The sequence below is a fragment of the Notechis scutatus genome, chromosome Z (assembly GCF_049901735.1).
Source record: "Notechis scutatus isolate UNSWTSFEM ecotype Mainland chromosome Z, rNotScu1.2, whole genome shotgun sequence".
NCBI lineage: Eukaryota > Metazoa > Chordata > Lepidosauria > Squamata > Elapidae > Notechis > Notechis scutatus.
Window position 1 is genome coordinate 117,572,188 of NC_142025.1, and position 20,802 is coordinate 117,592,989.

Genomic DNA, 20,802 nt, shown 5'->3' on the forward strand with positions numbered 1-20,802 from the left:
CAGGAGACTCTGTACGAATTCAGTACAAATGGCTGTCCAGTCTCTTCTTAAAAACCTCCACTGATGGAGCACCCACAACTTCTGAAGGATGCTGTAAAAGTCACAAGGGTGAGTCACTTTTTTCAGTGCTGGTGTAACTTTGATCGGGAAACGAATGGTTGTTAGTTGAGGATTCCCTGTGGGTGTGCGCGCGGATGTGTGTGTCATTGTCGTCGTCATCATCATTATCATCGACATCTCCTTTTAATAACCCCATAATCCCTTGCGGGGTGGAGTCTGGGCAACTGAATGTGGAGGTGTTTACTGGCCGGATGCCCTTCCTGTCATCAATGCGGAGTTTTGTTCAGGAGATATATATCTTGCTTTTACCTAGGATCAAACTCACAGTCTACTGAGAATCTCTCTCTCTCTCTCTCTCTCTCTCTCTCTCACACACACACACACACTACACTCACATCTATCTATCTATCCATCTATCTATCTATCTATCTATCTATCTATCTATCTATCTATCCATCCATCCATCCATCCATCCATCCATCCATCCATCCATCCATCCATCCATCCATCCATCCATCCATGATCCCAGCTAGTCTCTGCAATCGTCAGCAAGCGCCCTCTTTTGAAATCCAGACAATCGCTTGCTAAAGGGAGAACAAGCATGCCTGTTTCCTTATCGGCAAAATGACAACACTCATTATAGACACAGTGTTGTTTTGCAATCTTTGGCACCGCACAAAACGAGTTTCTCCCCCCAACCCTTCCTACCAACTCCAAAATGCCAGATGGGGCATTGTGTGTATGTCTGTGTGTAATGCCAGGAATATGTTTTTGTCATGTTGCAGAGATTATCCTGCTTTGTGTCATAATGTATTCTGAATTTTGCCTGGGTGCAAAAAGATTGACTGAATTAAATGTAGATGTAGGAAGATGATTTTTTTTTTAAAAAAAAAAACTGCATTTTTCAGGAAAAGAAAAAGCCCAATAAATTTATTAGTCCAGATTATTGTTTCTTTTCCCGGCCTCTGGCAAGTCATTTCTCAGCTTTAATTTCCCACAGGAAGTCTCTTCCTTAAAACTACAAATAGTCCTTGATGTACGACCACAATTGAGCCCCCAATTTTCAGCTGCTAAGTGAGGTGGTTGTTAAGTGAGTTTTGTCCCATTTGATGAACTTTCTTGCCACTAAGCAGATCACTTTTTTCCCCAGGCTGTTGTAATTTTGGTCACTAAACCAACGGTTGTAAGTTGAAGACTACCTGCGATAAGAACAGATTTACAGATTTAACAGAGTTGGAAGGGACCTTATAGGTCATCTAGCCCAACCCACCACCCAAGCGGGAGACCCTATACCATTTCTCACAAATGGCAGTCCAATCTCTTCTTGAAAGCCTCCAGTAATGAAGCTCCCACAACTTCCAAAGGCAACTTCTGTTTCATGGGTTGATGGTTGTTCTCACTGTCAGAAAATTTCTCCTGATTTCCAGGTTGAATCAGTTTCCATCCATTATTCCTCGTCTGGCCTTCAGGTGCTTTGGAAAATAGCTTGACCCCCTCCTCTCTGTGGCAGCTCCTCAAATATTGGAAGACTGCTATCCTGTGAAGAGAAGGACCAGGGGAGACATGATAGCAGTCTTCCAATATTTGAGGGGCTGCCACAGAGAGGAGGGAGGAATCAAGCTATTTTCCAAAGCATCCAAAGGCCAGACAAGGAATAATGGATGGAAACTGATCCAGGAGAGATTCAACCTGGAAATAAGGAGGAATTTTCTGACAGTGAGAACAATCAACCCATGGAACAAAAGTTGCCTTCAGAAGTTGTGGGAGCTTGGACTAGATGGTTGGACTAGATGACCTATAAGGTCCCTTCCAACTCTGGTTATCTGTTTATCTGTTTATCTGTCTCCCCTGGTCCTTCTCTTCCCTAGACTAGCCAGGCCTAGTTCCTGCAATCGTTCATCATATGTTTTAGCCTCCAGTCTCCTCATCATCCTGGTTGCTCTTCTCTGGATTTTTCCTAGAGTCTCAACATCTTTTTTATAGTGTGGTGACCAAAACTGGATGCAGTACTCTTGGTGTGGCCTTAATAAGGCCTTACAGAGTGGTATTACTACCTCCCTTGATTGTATCCCTCTGTTAACGCAATTTAGGATTGCATTGGCTTTTTTGGCTGCTGCTGCACACTGCTGGCTCCTATTTAACTGGTTGTCCACTAAGACTCCAAGATCCCTCTCCCAGTTACTGCTATTGAGCCTGGTTTCACCCCAGTCTATATGTGTACTTTACTTTTCTCTACGTTGAATTTCATTTTGTTAGAGAGGGCCCAGGGTTTGAGTCTGTCGATATCCTTCTGGATCTGGGCGTGCATAAGCGCACCAACGTGCCTACCGTCCCTGTCCTATTGTTTCTCTATTCTTTTATTTTCCTTATATGTACCCATCTCATGTATTCACAACTATGTATACACTTATACTTATTATCTTGTAAACAATTGACAAATCAAATAAATAAATAAAATAAATAAATCTTGACCCTATCTTCTAGGGTGTTGGCTATTCCTTCCAGCTTAGTATCATTTGCAAATTTGGTAAGTTGCCTTTCAATTCCCTCATCTAAGTCATTTATGAAGATAATGAAGAGTGCTGAGCCTAAGACAGAACCTTGTGGTACGCCATTGCTTACTTTCCTCCATGAATTATTACGGCGATGATTCGCTTTTAAGCCAGAGGGACGTCCTTTGGCTCAGAGATGTGGGATTACAAGAGATATTGTTCAAACTGTCATCACATACCACTTCCTATTTTAGAAGCCCTCCCAGGTTGCTATTATTGGTTCCTGGGTGTGGGGTATAGGTGGGAGGGGGAGGCATTTCTAACAGACCATTCCCACCCCCCCCCCAGCAGGGATTTAAGCCGGGAATGCAAAATGGAAATCTGAAATAATTAAGATTTGTAACTCCGCTGATGGTTGGGAGTGGAATTCACCCTGAAATTATATCTAAGAAAGTTGTAGGTTGTGCAAATCTTTCTTCATTAACGGGGAGAATGGGAAGAATATAATTATAATGTAATGGCATTTAAAAATTATTTATACATTTTTCTTTAACATAAATGAGTATTTAATAAACAGTGTATTGTCTGGGTTGATTTACACATACATAATAATATGGCAGTAATAATAATATTCTTTACTTGTGTATAGTGGTATTCTTCCAACTTCTAATTGCCCCCTTATCTAACCATTGGTAAAAGCAATCCGAAGTTAAAAAAAATATTCTGTATCTTCTTTGTTTTTTATCTTTAATGTTAACCTATCCATTTCCGCACAAACGAATATTTTTTTAAAATTATGTTTTCATCTGTAGGGATTTCCTCATTTTTCCAGTCTTGTACAAATACAATTCTCGCTGCAGTCAAAATATGTAATATTAAATATACATTCCCTTTGTCATGTTTTTCTGGAAATGTATCTAACAAAAATATTTCTGGCTTTAAATCTAATATAATAGAGTGGGATTGTTAAAAATTAGGAGAAATATTTTCTCTAGGTATCCTGGTTTGTTCTTTTTCTGCATTCTGAAGAAGAACTGGAGGTTAGTTTCAATTTTAATGGGAAAATAATTCTCCCTAAACTGAGACTCTTCGTGTTCTCCAATTCTGTCATTTAAAACCACTTGGTAAAAAGCCTAGTATTAATTTCTCCACCCAAGTGATATCAGTGCTCCAAATTTATATAACTAGAATATTTTTTTTTAAAAAAAATCATTTGGAGACAAAAGGAAGATTGCTTCTGATTTGTATGTTTGTATGTATGTCTGTATAGCTACTCTTGGATGGTCTCTTAGTGGTCTCCCATCCAAACCAAGCCTGAGCTGAGCTGAACTTGCCTTACATACAGTTAGTTTTCAACTTACAACGGTTCATTTAGTGACCTTTCAAAGTTACAATATCGCTGAAAAAAGGGACTTACGATTGTTTTTCACATTTATAACTATTGCAACATCCCGATGTCATGTGGTCAAAATTCAGGCTGTTGGCAACTGGCTCATATTTGTGACGGTCACATTGTCCCGGGGGGGGTGTGTGTGTCACACGATCCCCTTTTACGACCTTCTGACGAGCAAACCCAACGGGGAAGCCAGATTCACTGAACAACCAAGTTACTAATTTAACAGCTGCAGTGATTCACTGAACAACAATGGCCAAAAAGGTCGTAAAATGGGACAAAACTCACTTTACACAAGTCTCATTTAGCAACATAAATTTTGGGCTCAATTGTGGTCGTATGTTGAGGACTACCTGCATAGAGACGGTGATGTATAACTAGGCTGCAGTTGCTCCACGGGTTCATGAGAGGGCGGTATAAAGCACGGGGCTGCAGTGTACCCCATGTCCATGAGAGGGGGTATAAAGTACCCTCGGCCGCCTTCTGGTGGGCATCTGGAGCATTGTAGCCCAGATTTGATACCTGCAAGGTAATTTATTATTTTTGGAGTGGTGCAATGGCCTCTTGCCTCACAATCAGAAGGTTGTGAGTTTGATCCTGGGTAGAGGCTGATATTTCTCTCTCTCTCTGGGCACAATGAGGATATATTTGATGAACAAAGCTTCTCATTGGTGACAGGAAGGGCATCCGGACATTCAAATACTTGCTTGCTGCATTCAGCTGCCCAGACTCCACTCCGCAAGAGATTGTGGGGGTCATTAAATGAAGAAGATGATGATGGTGAAGGTAACTAATTATTTTTGCTTTAGATAAATTGCAATTATAATTTTTCCACGAGGTCGCGTACAAGGGGAAGGTTCTGTAGCAAAGCCTGTGAGTCATCAGTGCTCCAAATTTATATAACTGGAATAATATAAATATAGAGAGGAAGATGTGCAACTAGGCTCCTCATGACCACGAGAGGGCGTATATAGCACCATCTGCAGCCCCCTAGTGGGCATCTGGAGCTGTGCAGTTTGGAATCGCTACTCGCAATGTAATTAACCCTTTTAGTTTTAGATGGGACTGCAACCACAATCTTGCTGTGAGGTTGTACACAAGGATAGGATTCTGGATGAGCCATCAGCGCTCCAAATGTATATAGTTAGAATAATATAAATTTAAAGGGGATGATGAATAACTAGGTTGCAATACTGTTCATGTTCATGAGAGGGCACTACAACGCATTAGGCTGCAATCCCAACAGGATTAACTGAGAATCTCCATAGACACTAGGCTGCAGTGCTTCTTGTGTCCACCAGAGAGTGGTATAAAGCCCGATCTGCAGGCCTCTAGTGGGCACCTGGAGTTTTGCAGTTTTGGTACTCACAATATAACTATTTTATTTTTAGATGGATTGCAACAACAACCTTGCAGTGTAGGTAGGAAAGGATTGTGTAGCAAGGAAAGGATTGTGCAGTGAGGAAAGGATTGTGTAGCGAACCCAATGAGCCATCTGACGCCAAATTTATATGATGTACAACTAGGCTGCAATACTCCACGTGTCCAGGAGAGAGCAGTATAAAGCACCATCTGCAGCCCTCTAGTGGGCATTTGGAGCATTGCAGTCCAGATTTCATACCTGCAATGTAATTTAACTATTAATTTTAGATAGGTTGCAACTACAATTTTGCATCGAGGTTGCATGCAAGGAGAGGATTCTGTAGCGAAGCCAATGAGCCATTGGGAGTAGCCACTGCGCAAATTCTCTCCCCCTATATCTCCTTCTTGGGACCCCCCCCTCTCTCCTTCTCCCCCTCCCTCTGGAATCTCAGCCCTGTTGTTCCAAGATATTTTGAAGTCTCTCTTTCCCCCTCCTCCTCCCTGAACCTGTTCCTATTCTTCATGCCACAACAATGATGACACTTCCAATTGTTCGGGGCCAGGCTGGAGATGTGGGGAGGGAGGTGGGGGAGATGAGATGGGTCTGCCTGTCCATATGAGGCCGGCCAAGAGGAGGGGGCGGGGGGATTGGGGGTTTATAACCAGGGTCCCGGCCAGGCACCCTGCTTAGAACCCCACCCCTTCCGTGCTGGTTTCAGGTAAGACCTCCCCCCCCCTCCTGTTGTAGCCTTCCAGCCCCCCCAAAATGTGGGGTGAGGGAGTTCCCCATAGCGAATGCGTGCTTCAGGTGGGAACGGTGAGGTTTTCTTTGGCGTTCAGAAATGATCAACACGGATCTTGCTGGGGTTGTGGGAATGGGACGCGTGTCGTGGAGGCCAAGTTGCAGGAGGGGAGGGGGCGATGCGAGGTTTACGTGCATCGCCCCCTCTTGAATTTTTTTCGGGGGATGGGGGTAGGAGAAGGAAAAAGGGATTGTAGGGGGTGAGCTGGTAGTAGCCATGTCCACTGGGCATCTCTGGCACCTGCTAGTGGTGGTGGGGATATTGCCATCTATAAGCCAGTGGCATCCTTCCTTGCTCCAGCTGAATCTTTCCCCCAGTTGGGGAACATGGGAGATGTAGTCCAGCTCAGCTGGAGGAGCCAGGCAAGGGAAGGATGAGCTGGCATCACACCTTCTGTAAAGAGGAAAATTCTTCCCTTGAAACAGTCTCATTTTTGGCCAAGAATATTCTACATTTTCACGCCCTAGTCTATCTTTTAATTCAGAAATGTCCTTATCTTTCCTTTCCTTTTTCTTATTGCAATCTCCTTCCTTCCTTCCTCCTTTCTTTCCTTACTCCCTCCCTCCTTCCCTCCTCATTTCTTTAATAAAATCATCAGAAAAGGCACTCTGAGACCTCTAGCTTCCCCTTCTTTCTTTCTTTCTTTCTTTCTTTCTTTCTTTCTTTCTTTCTTTCTTTCTTTCTTTCTTTCTTTCTTTCTTTCTTTCTTTCTTTCTTTCTTTCTTTCTTTCTTTTCTTTTCTTTTCTTTTCTTTTCTTTTCTTTTCTTTTCTTTTCTTTTCTTTCTTTCCCTCCCCCCCACCTTCTTTCCTTTTCTTTCCTTTCTTTCCTCCTCCCTCCTTCCCTCTCCTTCCTTCCTTCCTTCCTTCCTTCCTTCCTTCCTTCCTTCCTTCTCTATCTTCCATCCCTCCTTTCCTTTTCCTTCCTTCTTTCCTTCCTCCCTCCCTCATCCCTTTAATAAAATCATCAGAAAAGGCACTCCGAGACCCCTTCTTTTGCTTTCAAAGTAATTGGGACTACAACTCCCATCGCTGGCTGAGAAACATGGATTTTGTAATCCTCGCTGCCTTGAGAACACATGGTTGCCATTCTCAGCGCGTCCGACTGAAAGCAAAATAAAAACCAACTTTTTGAGGTTTAGTTCTTTCCTTAATCATACACTGCGGAAATATACCTCAGAATCCAAACTTTCACAAAATATATAAAAATCTATATATTGCAGGTTCTCTCCTCCCAATACTTTTTTTCCTCCTTAAATATATATCTGAATAATTCTGGCAGAACGGATACCTGGGTGGCTGGAGGAAAGGATTGCAGTGTATATTGTACTAACAAGTCTCTTTTCCACAACAGGTGTCTGGCCTGAGGTGTCCCCGGTTCTTCTCTTGTGAAATCCTCTAAAATCAAAGGGTAACTATCATGAGTAGCTATTTCTGACCCAGAGAGCGATCTATTCCTAGTAGTATATCTATTCACACTCCAGTCCCAGCTGTTCAGGCTGCAGCCCTACCTAAAGCTGATTTCTAAAACAGTGCAATTCTGCTAACAGCCAGCAGGGGACAGCATATTTGCAGTGGAAGGAGAGGGATTAAATGAGGTGCAGTTCCAGTGTTGTACACCTGAGGGGGGGGGAAGCAGAACTATTCAAATCTTGGCCTAGCTCAGAGTGCCCTCTAGTGGTTCTCTTGTGAATGACATATTGCAGATTGCATCTCTTAAGCGTTCCTAGTCCTGATGATGTTACCTAGTTGGGTCATGAAACGTCTGCAAGAAAACCATCAAGCTAAGAGAGCACCATTCAGTCTTCCTCCCCCTCCCCCTCCTCCTCTTCCTCCCTCTCCCCCTCTGAGCACTGATGATGTTACCTAATTGGGTCATGAAACATCTGCAAGAAAACTACCAAGCTCAGAGAACACCAAGGACCCTTCAGTCCTCCTCCTCTTCTTCCTCCTCTTCCTCCCCCTCCTCCCCGCTCCTCTTCCTCCTTCGAGTACTGAAGATGTTAGTTTGGTCATTAAACATCCGCAAGGAAACCACCAAGCTCAGAGAGCACCAAGGACCCTTCATTCCTCCTCCTCCTCCTCCTCCTCCTCCTCCTCCTCCTCCTCCTCTTCCTCCTCCTCCTCCTCCTCCTCCTCCTCCTCCTCCCTCCTCCTCCTCCTCCTCCTCCTCTTCCTTCCTCCTTCCTCCTCCTACGAGCACTGATGACGTTCCCTAGTTGGGCCATGAAATGTCTGCAAGAAAGCCACCCAGCTCAGGGAGGCACCAAAGGCCGCTCATTCAAACTTATCCCCAAGGCTGGCAGGTGCGGATCCTACCACCTGCCCACCACGAGAGCATCACGGCCTGCAGATCCCATGTTCTACCTGGTTTCTTTCGCAGCTCCCACCATGGATGTCGAGACGTCTGATTTCGGGGCCGCCGCCCCGTTCCTGCGCTTGTCAGAAAAGCTTCGCATCGAAACTCAGACTCGGCCGTTCGACTTGAAGAAGGACGTCTTCGTGCCGGACATCAAAGAGGAATTTGTGAAGGCCAAGATCATTTCCAAAGAAGGTGGCAAAGTCACTGCGGAAACAGAAAGCGGCAAGGTAGTAATCTCATCCTGCTCGATTACTTTCTGGACCAAGTGTGATCATTCCAAATCTTTAGAATAACAGAGTGGGAAGGGGCCTTTGAGGTCCTCTAGTCTAGTGTAGTGGTCGCCAACCAGTGGGCCGGGGATCACTGGTAGTCTGCGAGAAAATGTTGGTGGTCCCGCAGAGAAATGTCATCCCCAAAGCAATTAATCCAGGCTGCACGGGAACACAAGGCTGCACTGCCCACATGGCCCACGGGAACACAAGGCTTGTGTCGCTTGCATTGCAAACAAGACGAGGTAGTGAAGGGAGGGGGGAAAGAATGGAGGGGAGGACTTGCCCCACTCACTCCGCGTGCCTGGCCTGGCCACTGGGCTGCTTCTTTCCGCTTCTTTCTTCTTCTGCTTTTGGCTGCACGCAAGGAAAGCAGCAAAAGTCTTTCTTTCTCTCCCCCCAAACTCTGCCAGAAATGAGTCTTTGGGACCCTGCAAGGCCTCCTGCTCCAAGAGGCTGTGCCGGCAAAGACTCATTTCTCTCATTTGGGGGAGAGAGAGAAAGACTTCTGCTGCTCCTGCTGCTTTTCTTGCATGAAGCCAAAAGTCTCTCTCTCTCTCTCTCTCTCTCTCTCTCTCCACCTGAGAACAGAGCTGGAGACAATCCCAAATAAAGAATGATCGATCGGTAGGAAAACAGGATGGAGAATTTTCCTGCAGACTTTTTTGGGGGTTTTTCCCAGGGTCTCTGCTACTTTCTGCAGAGACCCTGGGAAAACATCAGCAAGCCACCGTCAGTCAAAATTCATATTAGTGGTCCATGGGATTTTAAAATTATGAGTTTGGTGGTCCCTGAGGTCCAAAAGGTTAGTGATCCCTGTTCTAGTCCAATCTCCTATACTATTTTAGACAAATGACTGTGAGCCTCTTAGCCATTCCTTTGAACCTGAAGGAGTTGAATGGATTCTCCTTAATTATTGGCAATCTTCCATCCAGGTCAGCAGTGGGATCCTACCAGGACCACTACTGGTTTGGTGATTGCGTGCGTACCTAATGCACACACACCTAACTCACATGCGCAGCTTCCCACACACCAGCTGAGGCCTGCAGCGCCACCAGGAGGAGAAAGAAGAGAAAAGCGCAAGGGGCAAGTGGCAGGGCCGTTCTTGCGGTTTTCTCTTCTTTCTCCCCTCAGCTGATCGTTTTTACTACCGGTTTGGCTGAACCGGTCCAAACCAGTCACATGCCACCACTGATCCGGGTGTGCTGTAAAACAGGTCTTCGTAGTGCTGGCTGAGGATGATGGGGCTTAACATCCAAGCTATCTGGACGGTACCCCTCGGAGAAGCGTAGCTAAACCAAGAAGAAATAATAGTAGAGGGCACAGAGCGGCTGGGGAATTCTGGGAGTTGAAGTCCACGCCTCTTAAAATGGCCGTGGTTGAGAAACACAAAACGGCTTTATGGACAGCAGGAACAGTTGCTACCAAAACAATGGTTAGATAAGAGGGGCTTCAACCCTGACCAAGAAAACAATATAAGAAACTATTTCAGAGAAGCCCCTCCCCAATTTGTATGGAGAGAAAGGCGGGGAAGGGGACATGTTTTAAAGCTTGTGGGACCATCACTATAGCTATTACAATATTACATTTCTATTATAATATTGTAATGCCGACAGGGTGTCGTCTTCTTAATCTGATCTATTGAGCTGACAGTAATAAATCTTCCAGTGGATCAAGCAACACACCCTTTTGTGTGTGTTGTGTGCTTGTTTGTGTGTGTGCGCTTTTGAGCCGGCGTGGATTCCTGGCAGCTTCTTGCAAAGATTTTCGAAGGGATGTAGCATTGCTTCTTCCTAGGGCTGGGAGAGTAGGACTGGCCCAAAATCACCTAGCTGGCTTTCACGCCTGAAGCAGGACTAGAACTCCCACATCTCCTGGTGATTGGCCCAAAGTCACCCAATCAACTTTCATGCCTAAGACAGGACTAGAACTCCCCATCTCCGGGTAATTGGCCCAGAGTCGCACAGCCAGCTTTCATGTCTAAGGCAGGACTAGAACTCCCCATCTCCGGGTAATTGGCCCAGAGTCGCAGAAGCCAGCTTTCATGTCTAAGGTGGGACTAGAACTCCCCATCTCCGGGTAATTGGCCCAGAGTCGCAGAAGCCAGCTTTCATGTCTAGGGTGGGACTAGAACTCCCCATCTCCGGGTAATTGGCCCAGAGTCGCAGAAGCCAGCTTTCATGTCTAAGGTGGGACTAGAACTCCCCATCTCCGGGTAATTGGCCCAGAGTCGCAGAAGCCAGCTTTCATGTCTAGGGTGGGACTAGAACTCCCCATCTCCAAATGATTGGCCAAAAGTCACCAGCCAGGAGTTCTAGTCTAAGGCGAGACTAGAACTCCCCTCTCCTGGTGATTGGCCCAAGATAACCCAAAACCTCAAGGTCCCATTCCTTCTCATTGGCAGACGGTGACGGTCAAAGAAGACCAAATCATGCAGCAGAACCCACCCAAATTCGACAAGATCGAGGACATGGCCATGCTGACCTTTCTGCATGAACCAGCCGTGCTCTACAATCTGAAGGATCGCTATGCCGCCTGGATGATCTACGTAAGCCAAGGAACGGGGAGGGGTGACTTTGCGTGGTGGTCCTTCTTCTACCCCGAAGGGATCTAGGGATGGTGAGCAAAACTCAGTGTCAACTCGTAAAGCATTCCTGGCCTGCTGTTGAGTTGCCATAGGCAGAGCGGGGGAGGAGCTCGGTTGCTATGACCAGAAGCACATTCCACGCATACCTTTCTCCAGGTTGTATCCCAGGTTACTACAGAGCCATGTTTTCTACAGCCAGAGAAAGTGTTCCGTTGGAGAATGTGATTTATGACACATCCTGGGAGGAGGGAGGAAACAGGGTCATAGGTGGGCAGTAAATTACGTGGGGCAGAGCCAACTGCACTTGGGAAAGTACCAACATGTTGCTCCTAATAAATAATTGGATTTCTGTTGAAACTTGGCTCGAAGCTCATGAATTAATTAGGGCGTCCGTCGGAACCCTAACACCCAGGTGGGTTGTGTGTTTAGAAGTGATCCCAGTTACATCAACAATGCAGGTAGCCCTCAACTTCCAACTATGCTCGGTTGGGGAATTCTGGGAGTTGAAGTCCAGAACTTCACTTCTCTTCCTCCTCTTTTTCTCCAGACCTACTCGGGGCTCTTCTGTGTGACGGTCAACCCCTATAAGTGGTTGCCCGTCTACAACGCAGAAGTGGTGGCTGCTTATCGAGGGAAGAAGCGGAGTGAAGCTCCTCCCCACATCTTCTCCATCTCCGACAATGCCTATCAGTACATGTTGACAGGTAAAGGAGGGCAAGGGGGCCACAAGGGACAACTTGTTTGTCATCCGAGAAGAACGAAGGTTTCAGGAAGTCAAATGTTGCTCCTCCTTTTCCTTCTTCCTTTTTCTCCTTGCCTATCTCTTCCTCTCTTCCTCCCCTTCCTCTTTATCTTCTCCTTCTCTTCCTCCTCTTCCTGACTATCTTCTCCTTCTTCTTTTCCTCGTCTATCTTCTCCTCCTTCTTCTCTGTCTCTCTTCCTCCTTGTTTACCTTCTCCTTTTCTTCTCCTCTTCCTACTCCTCTTCTTCCTCCTTGTCTATTTTTTTCCTTTTCCCCCTCCTTTTATCTTTTAATTCCTTTCCTCCACTTCCTTGCCTATCTTCTCCTTCTCGTCCTCCTCTTCCACCTCTTCCTTCTTGTCTATCTTCTCTCCTTCCTCTTCCTCTTATCCTCCTCTTCCTCCTCTCTACTCCTTCTCTTCTTGTTCTTCCTCCTTGTCCTCTTTCTCCTCTTCCTTCTTATCGTCTTCTCTTCCTCCTCTTCCTCTTTGTCTTTCCTCTCCTTCTCCTTCCCTTCCTTGTCTATCTCTTCCTCTCCTTGTTCTTTCTCCTTGTCAATCTTCTCCTTTTCCTCTTCTTCCTCTTTATCTACCTTTTCCTTCTTCTTTTCCTCCTCTTCTTCTATGTCCTCCTTCTTCCCTTCCCCCTTGTCTATTTTCTCCTCCTCCTCCTCTTCCTCCTTGTCTCTCCTTCTCTACCTTCCCTTCCTCCTTGTCAATCTTCTTCCTCCCTTCCTCATCTATTTTCTCCTTCTCTTCCTTCTTGTCTATCTCCTTCTGCTCTTCCTTCCTTGCTTTCGTGTTCCTCCCTTTCTTTTTAACCTTTTTCTTCTCTTCCCTAGATCGGGAGAACCAGTCCATTCTTATCACGTAAGTCCCATCTCCTGCCTTGAGATCTTTCACAATGCTCTTTGGTTGTCTTACCATCCCATGGAATTTGGTTTCCATTTTGATGGTGGGTCTCCTCACAATGAAATTAAAGTGGTTTTCTTCAGTCCTTGACCAAGCATGAAGCTATGTGGACATAACATTTGTTTTCTCATTGGGATCCCTAGACATTTTGCAAGGGCTGGGTTGGAAAATGGTGCTGGATTATTTAGGATTAAGATGGAATGGAATGGAATGGAATAGAATATAGAATAGAATAGAATAGAATAGAATAGAATAGAATAGAATAGAATAGAATAGAATAGAATAGAATAGAATTTGGAATGGAATGGAATTTGGAATGAAATAGAATAGAATAGAATAGAATAGAATAGAATAGAATAGAATAGAATAGAATAGAATAGAATAGAATAGAATTTGGAATGGAATGGAATGGAATAGAATTTGGAATGGAATGGAATAGAATAGAATATAGAATATATGAAATGGAATGGAATAGAATAGAAAATATGGAATGGAGTGGAATAGAAAAGAATATAGAATATATGGAATGGAATGGAATAGAATAGAATATAGAATATATGGAATGGAATGGAATAGAATAAGAATAGAGTAGAATAGAGTAGAGTAGAGTAGAATAGAATAGAATAGAATAGAATAGAATAGAATAGAATAGAATAGAATAGAATTCTTTATTGGCCAAGTGTGATTGGACACACAAGTCTTCGGTGCGTAAGCTCACATTGTACATAAAAGCTATAAGTGATAAATCATGATCATAGTCATCATAAAAATACATTCATCATAAATCATAGAATATAATACAATATAATATTAATATGCAATATAAAAGACAATAATTGATACGGTTAGAATGGTCTCCCATCCAATTACCGGTAGTCCTCAACTTAGATCCACAATTGAGCCCAAAATTTCTGTTGCTAAGTGAGACCGTTATTAAAGAGAATTTTGCCTCATTTTGCAACCTTTCTTGCCACGTTTGTTAAGAGAATCACTGCGGTCGTTAAGTTAGGAGCACAGTCGTTAAGCAAATCTGACTTCCCCATGGACTGTACTTTTCAGAAGGTCGTAAAAGAGGATCATGTGACCCCGGGAAACTGCGACCATCATAAATATGAGTCAGTTGCCAAACATCCGAATGTAAATCACGTGACCCTGGGGACACTGCGACGGTCATAAATCCGAAAAATGTTCATGTCATTTTTTTTCCAGAGGTGTTGCAACTTCGAATGGTCACTAAATGAACTGTTATAAGTCAAGAACTACCTGTACCGATCAGATTTGACCTAGCCTAGCTTTCTGATATCTCCTGGGTTGAGTTCAATATTGCTTATGTACAGATGGTCCTCGACTTACGACCGCAGTGGGTACTTTCCGTACCTGAGCGAGACAGTGGTTTCCTGAGCCAACTCTTGTTTTGCAACTTGTTTGCCACGGTTGCTAAGCGAAAAGCTGTGGTTGTTAAGTGGGTCACACGGTCGTTAAGCGAATCCCGGCCTTCCCCCATTGAGCTTGCTTGTCGGAAGCCGGCCCTGTCTGGGGATCTTACTTACCGCTCACATAAACACTGTCCCGTGAATTGGGCCTTAATGAAATGAGTGTTGTTTTTCCTATCTGTAGGGGAGAATCCGGTGCTGGGAAAACAGTGAACACCAAGCGGGTCATCCAATATTTTGCGGTCATTGCTGCCATTGGGGACCGTAGCAAGAAAGACCAAGCGGCTGCAACAGGGAAGGTGAGGGTCCAATCGGGTGGCGTTTCTTCACCTTGGGAACTTTAAGACAGAGGGTACTTCAATTCCCAGAATTCCCTGTGCTTGAGGCCTACCTATACTCCCGTTCGATGTTTCTCAACCTCGGGAACTTTAGGTAGATAAATTAACAGAGTTGGAAGGGACCTTGTAGGTCATCTAGTCCAAACGCCTACCCCCACCGCCCAAGCAGGAGACCCTACACCATTTCTGACAAATGGCAGTCCAGTCTTTTCTTGAAATTCTCCAGGGATGAAGCTCCCACAACTTCCAAAGGCAACTTCTGTTCCGTCGGTTGATGGTTCTCACTGTCAGAAAGTTTCTCCTTATTTCCAGGTTGAATCTCTCCTGGATCAGTTTCCATCCATTATTCCTTGTCTGTCCTTCAGGTGCCTTGGAAAATAGCTTGACCCCTTCCTCCTCTCTGGGGCAGCCCCTCAAATATTGGAAGACGGCTATCCTGTCTCCCCTGGTCCTTCTCTTCACTAGACTAGCCAGGCCCAGTTCCTGCAAATGTTCACTGTATGTTTTAGTCTCCAGTTCCCTAATCATCCTGGTTGCTCTTCTTCTCTGCACTCTTTCTAAGTTTCAGCAACTTTTTTATAGTGTGGTGATCAAAATTGGATGCAGTACTCTAGGTGTGGCCTTACTAAGGCTTTATAGATTGGTATTAATACCTCCCTTGATCTGGTTTGTATCCCTCCATTAATACAATTTAGGATTGCATTGGCTTGTTTGGCTGCCGCTTCACGCTGCTGGCTCATATTTAACTGGTTGTCCACTAAGACTCCAAGATCCCTCTCACAGCTACTGCTGTTGAGCCTGGTTTCACCCCAGTCTATATGTATGTGTACTTTACTTTTCTCTACGTTGAATTTCATGTAGAACTTTAAGAGGGGTGGACTTCAACTCCCAGAATTCCCCAGAAGAGAAGAACAACAAGATGGTTAGGGGACTGGAGGCTATGAAGAAGCTAAGGGGGAAGCTAAGATATTTCCTGACAGTTAGAACAATTAATCAACGGAACATCTTGCCTCCAGAAGTTATAAATGCTCCAACACTGGAAGATTTTAAGAAGAGATTGGACAGCCATTTGGACAAAATTCAAAATGAATTTTTTCCCCGTTAGGCATAGTAGTTCTTAATGAGTCTAAGTCTACATGGAGGGAAGTAAGCAATGGGGTGCCACAAGGTTCCGTCTTAGGCCCAGGACTCTTCAATATCTTCATTAACGACTTAGATGAGGGAATAGAAGGGGAACTTACCAAATCTGCAGATGATACTAAGCTGGCAGGAATAGCTAACACCCAAGAAGATAGGCTCAAGATCCAGATGGATCTTGACAGACGAGAACACTGGGCCATATTTAACAAAATGAAATTTAATGTAGAGAAAAGTAAAGTCCTACACTTAGGCAAGAAAAACCAAAAGTACACATATAGACTGGGTGGGAACCAGGCTCAATAGCAGTAACTGGGAGAGGGATCTTGGAGTCTTAGTGGACAACCAGCTAAATATGAGCCAGCAGTGTGCAGCGGCAGCCAAAAAAGCCAATGCAATCCTAAATTGCGTTAACACAGGGATACAATCGAGATCAAAGGGGGTACTAATACCACTCTATAAAGTCTTAGTAAGACCACATCTAGAGTACTGCCTTCAGTTTTGTTTACCACATTATCAAAAAGATGTTGAGACTCTAGAAAAAGTACAGAGAAGAGCAACCAGGATGATTAGGGGATTGGAGGCTAAAACATACAATGAACGGTTGCAGGAACTGGGCTTGGCTAGTCGTAAAGAGAAGGACCAGGGGAGACATGATAGCAGTGTTCCAATATTTGAGGGGCTGCCACAGAGAGAAGGAAGGGGTCAAGCTATTTTCTAAAGTGTCTGTAGGCCAGACTAGGAACAATGGACGGAAACTGAACAAGGAGAGATTTAACCTGGAAATAAGGAGAAAATTTCTGACAGTGAGAACCATCAACCCATGGAACAGAGGTTGCCCTCGGAAGTTGTGGGAGCGCCATCACTTGAGACTTTCAAGAAGAGATTGGACTGCCATTTGTCAGAAATGGTGTGGGGTCTCTCGCTTGGGGTTGGACTAGATGACCTACAAGGTCCCTTCCAACTCTGAGTATCTAGATGATGGGCTGCACCAGCGCTGGCTATTTAAACTGTTCAAAGAAGGGAAAGCATGCTGGAACATGTTTAGTTGCCTTGCTGGGTCTCCCTGCATTGTGTGAATAGACTCAGAAAGTCGTTGGGATGTATTAATTCCCTCCCCCCCAATGCAAAACATCTCCATGTAATAAACTTGGGTCCAGTTTCCCTGATTTAACTCTTTGATAAATCCTGTTCCAACCTTCACCCACCCCCATCTATAGGGCACCTTGGAAGATCAAGTCATCCAGGCCAATCCAGCTCTGGAGGCCTTCGGCAATGCCAAGACCTTGAGGAATGACAACTCCTCTCGATTTGTAAGTTGGGCTGAAAGGAGAAGGTTTGACCTCTTTGGGTTACCAAGACCATCATGCTTAATTTTTGCAAACTTCTATATGCTCTCAATCCATTTTTCCTTTCTTCTTCAGGGTAAATTCATTCGAATTCATTTTGGAGCAACCGGAAAGCTGGCATCAGCCGACATAGAAACCTGTGAGTGTTGGCGTTCCAGAATTCTCAAACGTTGGATTGATTCTTTGAAAGTTCTTCGGCATGTTCACCATCTCGGTATCTTTTGTCGTTCTCCACTTTTCCATCTTCTCCTTAGATCTCCTGGAAAAATCCAGAGTAATCTTCCAGCTGAAGGCTGAGAGGAATTACCACATCTATTACCAAATCTTGTCCAACAAGAAGCCAGAGCTGTTGGGTGAGTCCTTCATTCTCTCCGAATTTATAAAACCCTAGTGAAGGCCACACCTTGGAATGCTGCAGCCAATTTTGGTCACCATGCTACAAAAAAGATGTTGAGGCTGTAGAAAATGTTCAGAGAAGAGCAACTGAGATGATCAAAAACGTATGAAGAACGGCTGTAGGATTTGGGTTTGGCTAGTAGTCTAAAGAAAAGAAGAATTAGGGGGTGACATGATGGCCAAATTCCAAGAGTGGCATAGTGGCCTAGAGGTGGAGCTTTCTCTTCACAATCAGGAGGCTGTGAGTTCATCCTAGGTAGCAGAAGATATTTTTCTCTCTTTGGAAGCAATGAGAATTTAACTGCTGAGCAAAACTCCGTATTGGTGGCAGGAAGGGCATCCGGCCAATAAACACGTTCAGACCCCACCCCGCAAGGATCCTTAAAAGAAGATGATAATAGCAGTATTCCAGTACTTGAGGGACTGCCACAATGAAGAGAGAGCCAAGCTATTCTCCAAAAGCACCTGAAGGCAGGACAAGAAACAACGGTTGGAAACTAATCAAATTAAGGAGAAACTTCCTAATAGTGAGGACCATTAACCAGTGGAACTACTTGCCACCAGAAGTTGTGGGTGCTCCGTCACTGGACGTTTTTAAGAAGAGACTAGACAGTCACTTATCTTCAAATGATGTGGTTTAGCTCTATTCTATTCTATTCTATTCTATTCTATTCTATTCTATTCTAATTTCTATTCTATTCTATTCTATTCTAATTTCTATTCTATTCTATTCTATTCTAATTTCTATTCTATTCTATTCTAATTTCTATTCTATTCTATTCTATTCTAATTTCTACTCTATTCTATTCTAATTTCTATTCTATTCTATTCTATTCTATTCTAATTTCTACTCTATTCCATTCTAATTTCTATTCTATTCTATTCTAATTTCTATTCTATTCTATTCTATTCTATTCTATTCTATTCTATTCTATTCTATTCTATTCTAATTTCTATTCTATTCTATTCTATTCTATTCTATTCTATTCTATTCTATTCTATTCTATTCTATTCTATTCTAATTTCTATTTCTATATTCTATTCCATTCCCATTCTATTCTTCTATTATTTCACTGAAATTTCCTTTCAGGTAATCCCAGATTTTGGTCCGTTGTTTTTGAGGATCAGATGATTCCGTCCAAACTAGTTCGATAAACTCCATCTCTTCCATCTTGACCTTGTACGGATCTGATGAGTTCACGTATTTTTGAAGTCAGGAAGGCTTCCTTGAGGCTAGGTTGATGAGCCTTCGTCTCGTTGAGTTGAACACTCTCTTCTAAATGTCCATGGAGATCTTCAGTCATCCAGGTCAAGGTTGTCCCAAAGGTGCTTTTATTCAAGAGGCAACTGGACTTTCTGGTTTTTTTCTTTCGAAGATGCTTCACTTCTTCTCCAAGAAGCTTCTTCAGCTCTGATTGAATCATTCCCCACCATCCAGTCAGAGCTGAAGAAGCTTCTTGGAGGAGAAGCAAAATGTCTTCAAAAGAAAAAGCAGAAAGTCCAGTTCTTTCTTGAAAAAGCACCTTTGGGATTACTCTCTTCTGGTGACTTCTTCTTGACCTAGTAGGAGTTGAATTGAGTCTCTCTTCACTCATTCAAATTAGTTGTGGTGGAACACTTCCTTTTTTAATAATAAAGTTTTTTATTTTTATAACAAAAACAAAAACAAAAAATAAACCATCTTTCTGTTCAACAGTGTGTCAGTTAGGTACATATATTTTGTGCACATAATAACATCATCATACATATCTTACTTGTTTATGCTTATAATCATTCTAATCAGTATTTTATATCACATTTGTCAATTATTATATTATCATTAACATTGTAGTTATTGTCTTTCAAGGGTTTATTTCACATTCATTTTCTTACTCTGTCTAACTCAGTCATTTATCAGTTATGATATATTATACTATACTTACATATTTCAATTTCTTACTCTTCTATCCAGCCATTCATAAAATAAATTCCAAATTTTATAGTAATCTTTTTCTTCCTGTTCTCTAATTGCCATTGTCAATCTATTCATTTCTGCACATTCCATTATTATGGTGGAACACTTCCAACTTCATTAAGAACAAGACTTGCCTGGGCTGTTTGGTGCCTTGATAAACTCTCCTCCCCTTAGTCTGAAGTTCATCTGTCTCCATCATTATAGACCTGGTTGATAAGGGAGATTATCCTCTATATCACATGAATTGCAGGGTGCCTGATCTTGTGGAGTCTTGGATGCTCTCTGAGCTTGATTGTTGGAGAGCAAGCCCCGCTCCCTTCTAGCACTGATGATGTTACCCAGTTGGGTCACGAAACATCTGCAAGGAAACAACCAAGCTCAGAGGACTCCACAATCATCTCCTCCTCCAGCACCACTACCACCTCCTCCTCCTCCTCCTTCTCTTCCTCCCACTCCTCTCTTTTTCTCCTTCACTCCACAAACCCCACTCTCTTCTAGCACTGATGATGTCACCTAGTTGGGTCATGAAACATCTGCAAGAAAACAACCAAGTTCAGAGGATTCCACAGTCCTCCTCCTCCTCCACCCCACTTCTCTTACTTGTCCTTCTCTTCCTCCCACTCCTCTCTTTTTCTCTACTCCACAAATCCCACTGCTTTCTAGCACTGATGGTGTCACTTAGTTGGGTCATGAAACGTCTGCAAGAAAACAACCAAGCTCAGAGAGCATCAAGGACCCCACTGTCCCCCGCTTTCCTCCTCCCTCTTCCTCCTCCTCTTCCTCCTCCTCCTCTTCTATCAATACTTTGTCTTCTCTTTGGGGACACTTGTCCTCTAGAATGGTGTCGCCTGTGAAATGCAGGGGGTGGCTGTGATGGTCGAAGATCACGCTCCTCACCCAGACCTTCTCTCTTAAGAATGAAGGGCAGCTTGGTTGACTTCTTAGTTTCCATCCTCCTTTCTGCATCCTTGAAGTGTATTGTTTGCACGACAGGTTTTTTTCATTGTTTGGTTGGGACCTGTTTTGAGATTTACAGCAGTGGTGAAGCCTCCTGTTGAGGTAATTCCCCGTTAGGAGAATGAGCGCATACAGGGAGACGTATAGAGAGTAGTGTTGGAATAATACACACAGAGCACACAGATACACTGTAGAGTAAATGTAGGTTTTTACTTCCAGAAAGGTTTAAGCAAAGTCCAAAATAAGCAGTCCAAAAGTCA

The 20,802-nt window shown here is 43.8% G+C and overlaps 1 protein-coding gene across 1 annotated transcript in view; it reads left to right on the plus strand.

Annotated features, from left to right (window-relative positions):
- The first annotated feature begins 5,853 nt into the window (after nucleotides 1-5,853).
- The window catches only part of LOC113422248 (myosin-7), a 49,031-nt gene continuing 34,082 nt past the window's right edge, over nucleotides 5,854-20,802 (plus strand). Inside the window, 10 exon segments of the mRNA XM_087946367.1 lie at nucleotides 5,854-6,026; nucleotides 7,463-7,519; nucleotides 8,492-8,697; nucleotides 11,144-11,287; nucleotides 11,874-12,030; nucleotides 12,909-12,936; nucleotides 14,596-14,710; nucleotides 17,107-17,199; nucleotides 17,311-17,374; nucleotides 17,490-17,588. Coding sequence (XP_087802493.1) covers nucleotides 8,500-8,697; nucleotides 11,144-11,287; nucleotides 11,874-12,030; nucleotides 12,909-12,936; nucleotides 14,596-14,710; nucleotides 17,107-17,199; nucleotides 17,311-17,374; nucleotides 17,490-17,588 — 898 coding nt within the window. The 5' untranslated portion in view covers nucleotides 5,854-6,026; nucleotides 7,463-7,519; nucleotides 8,492-8,499.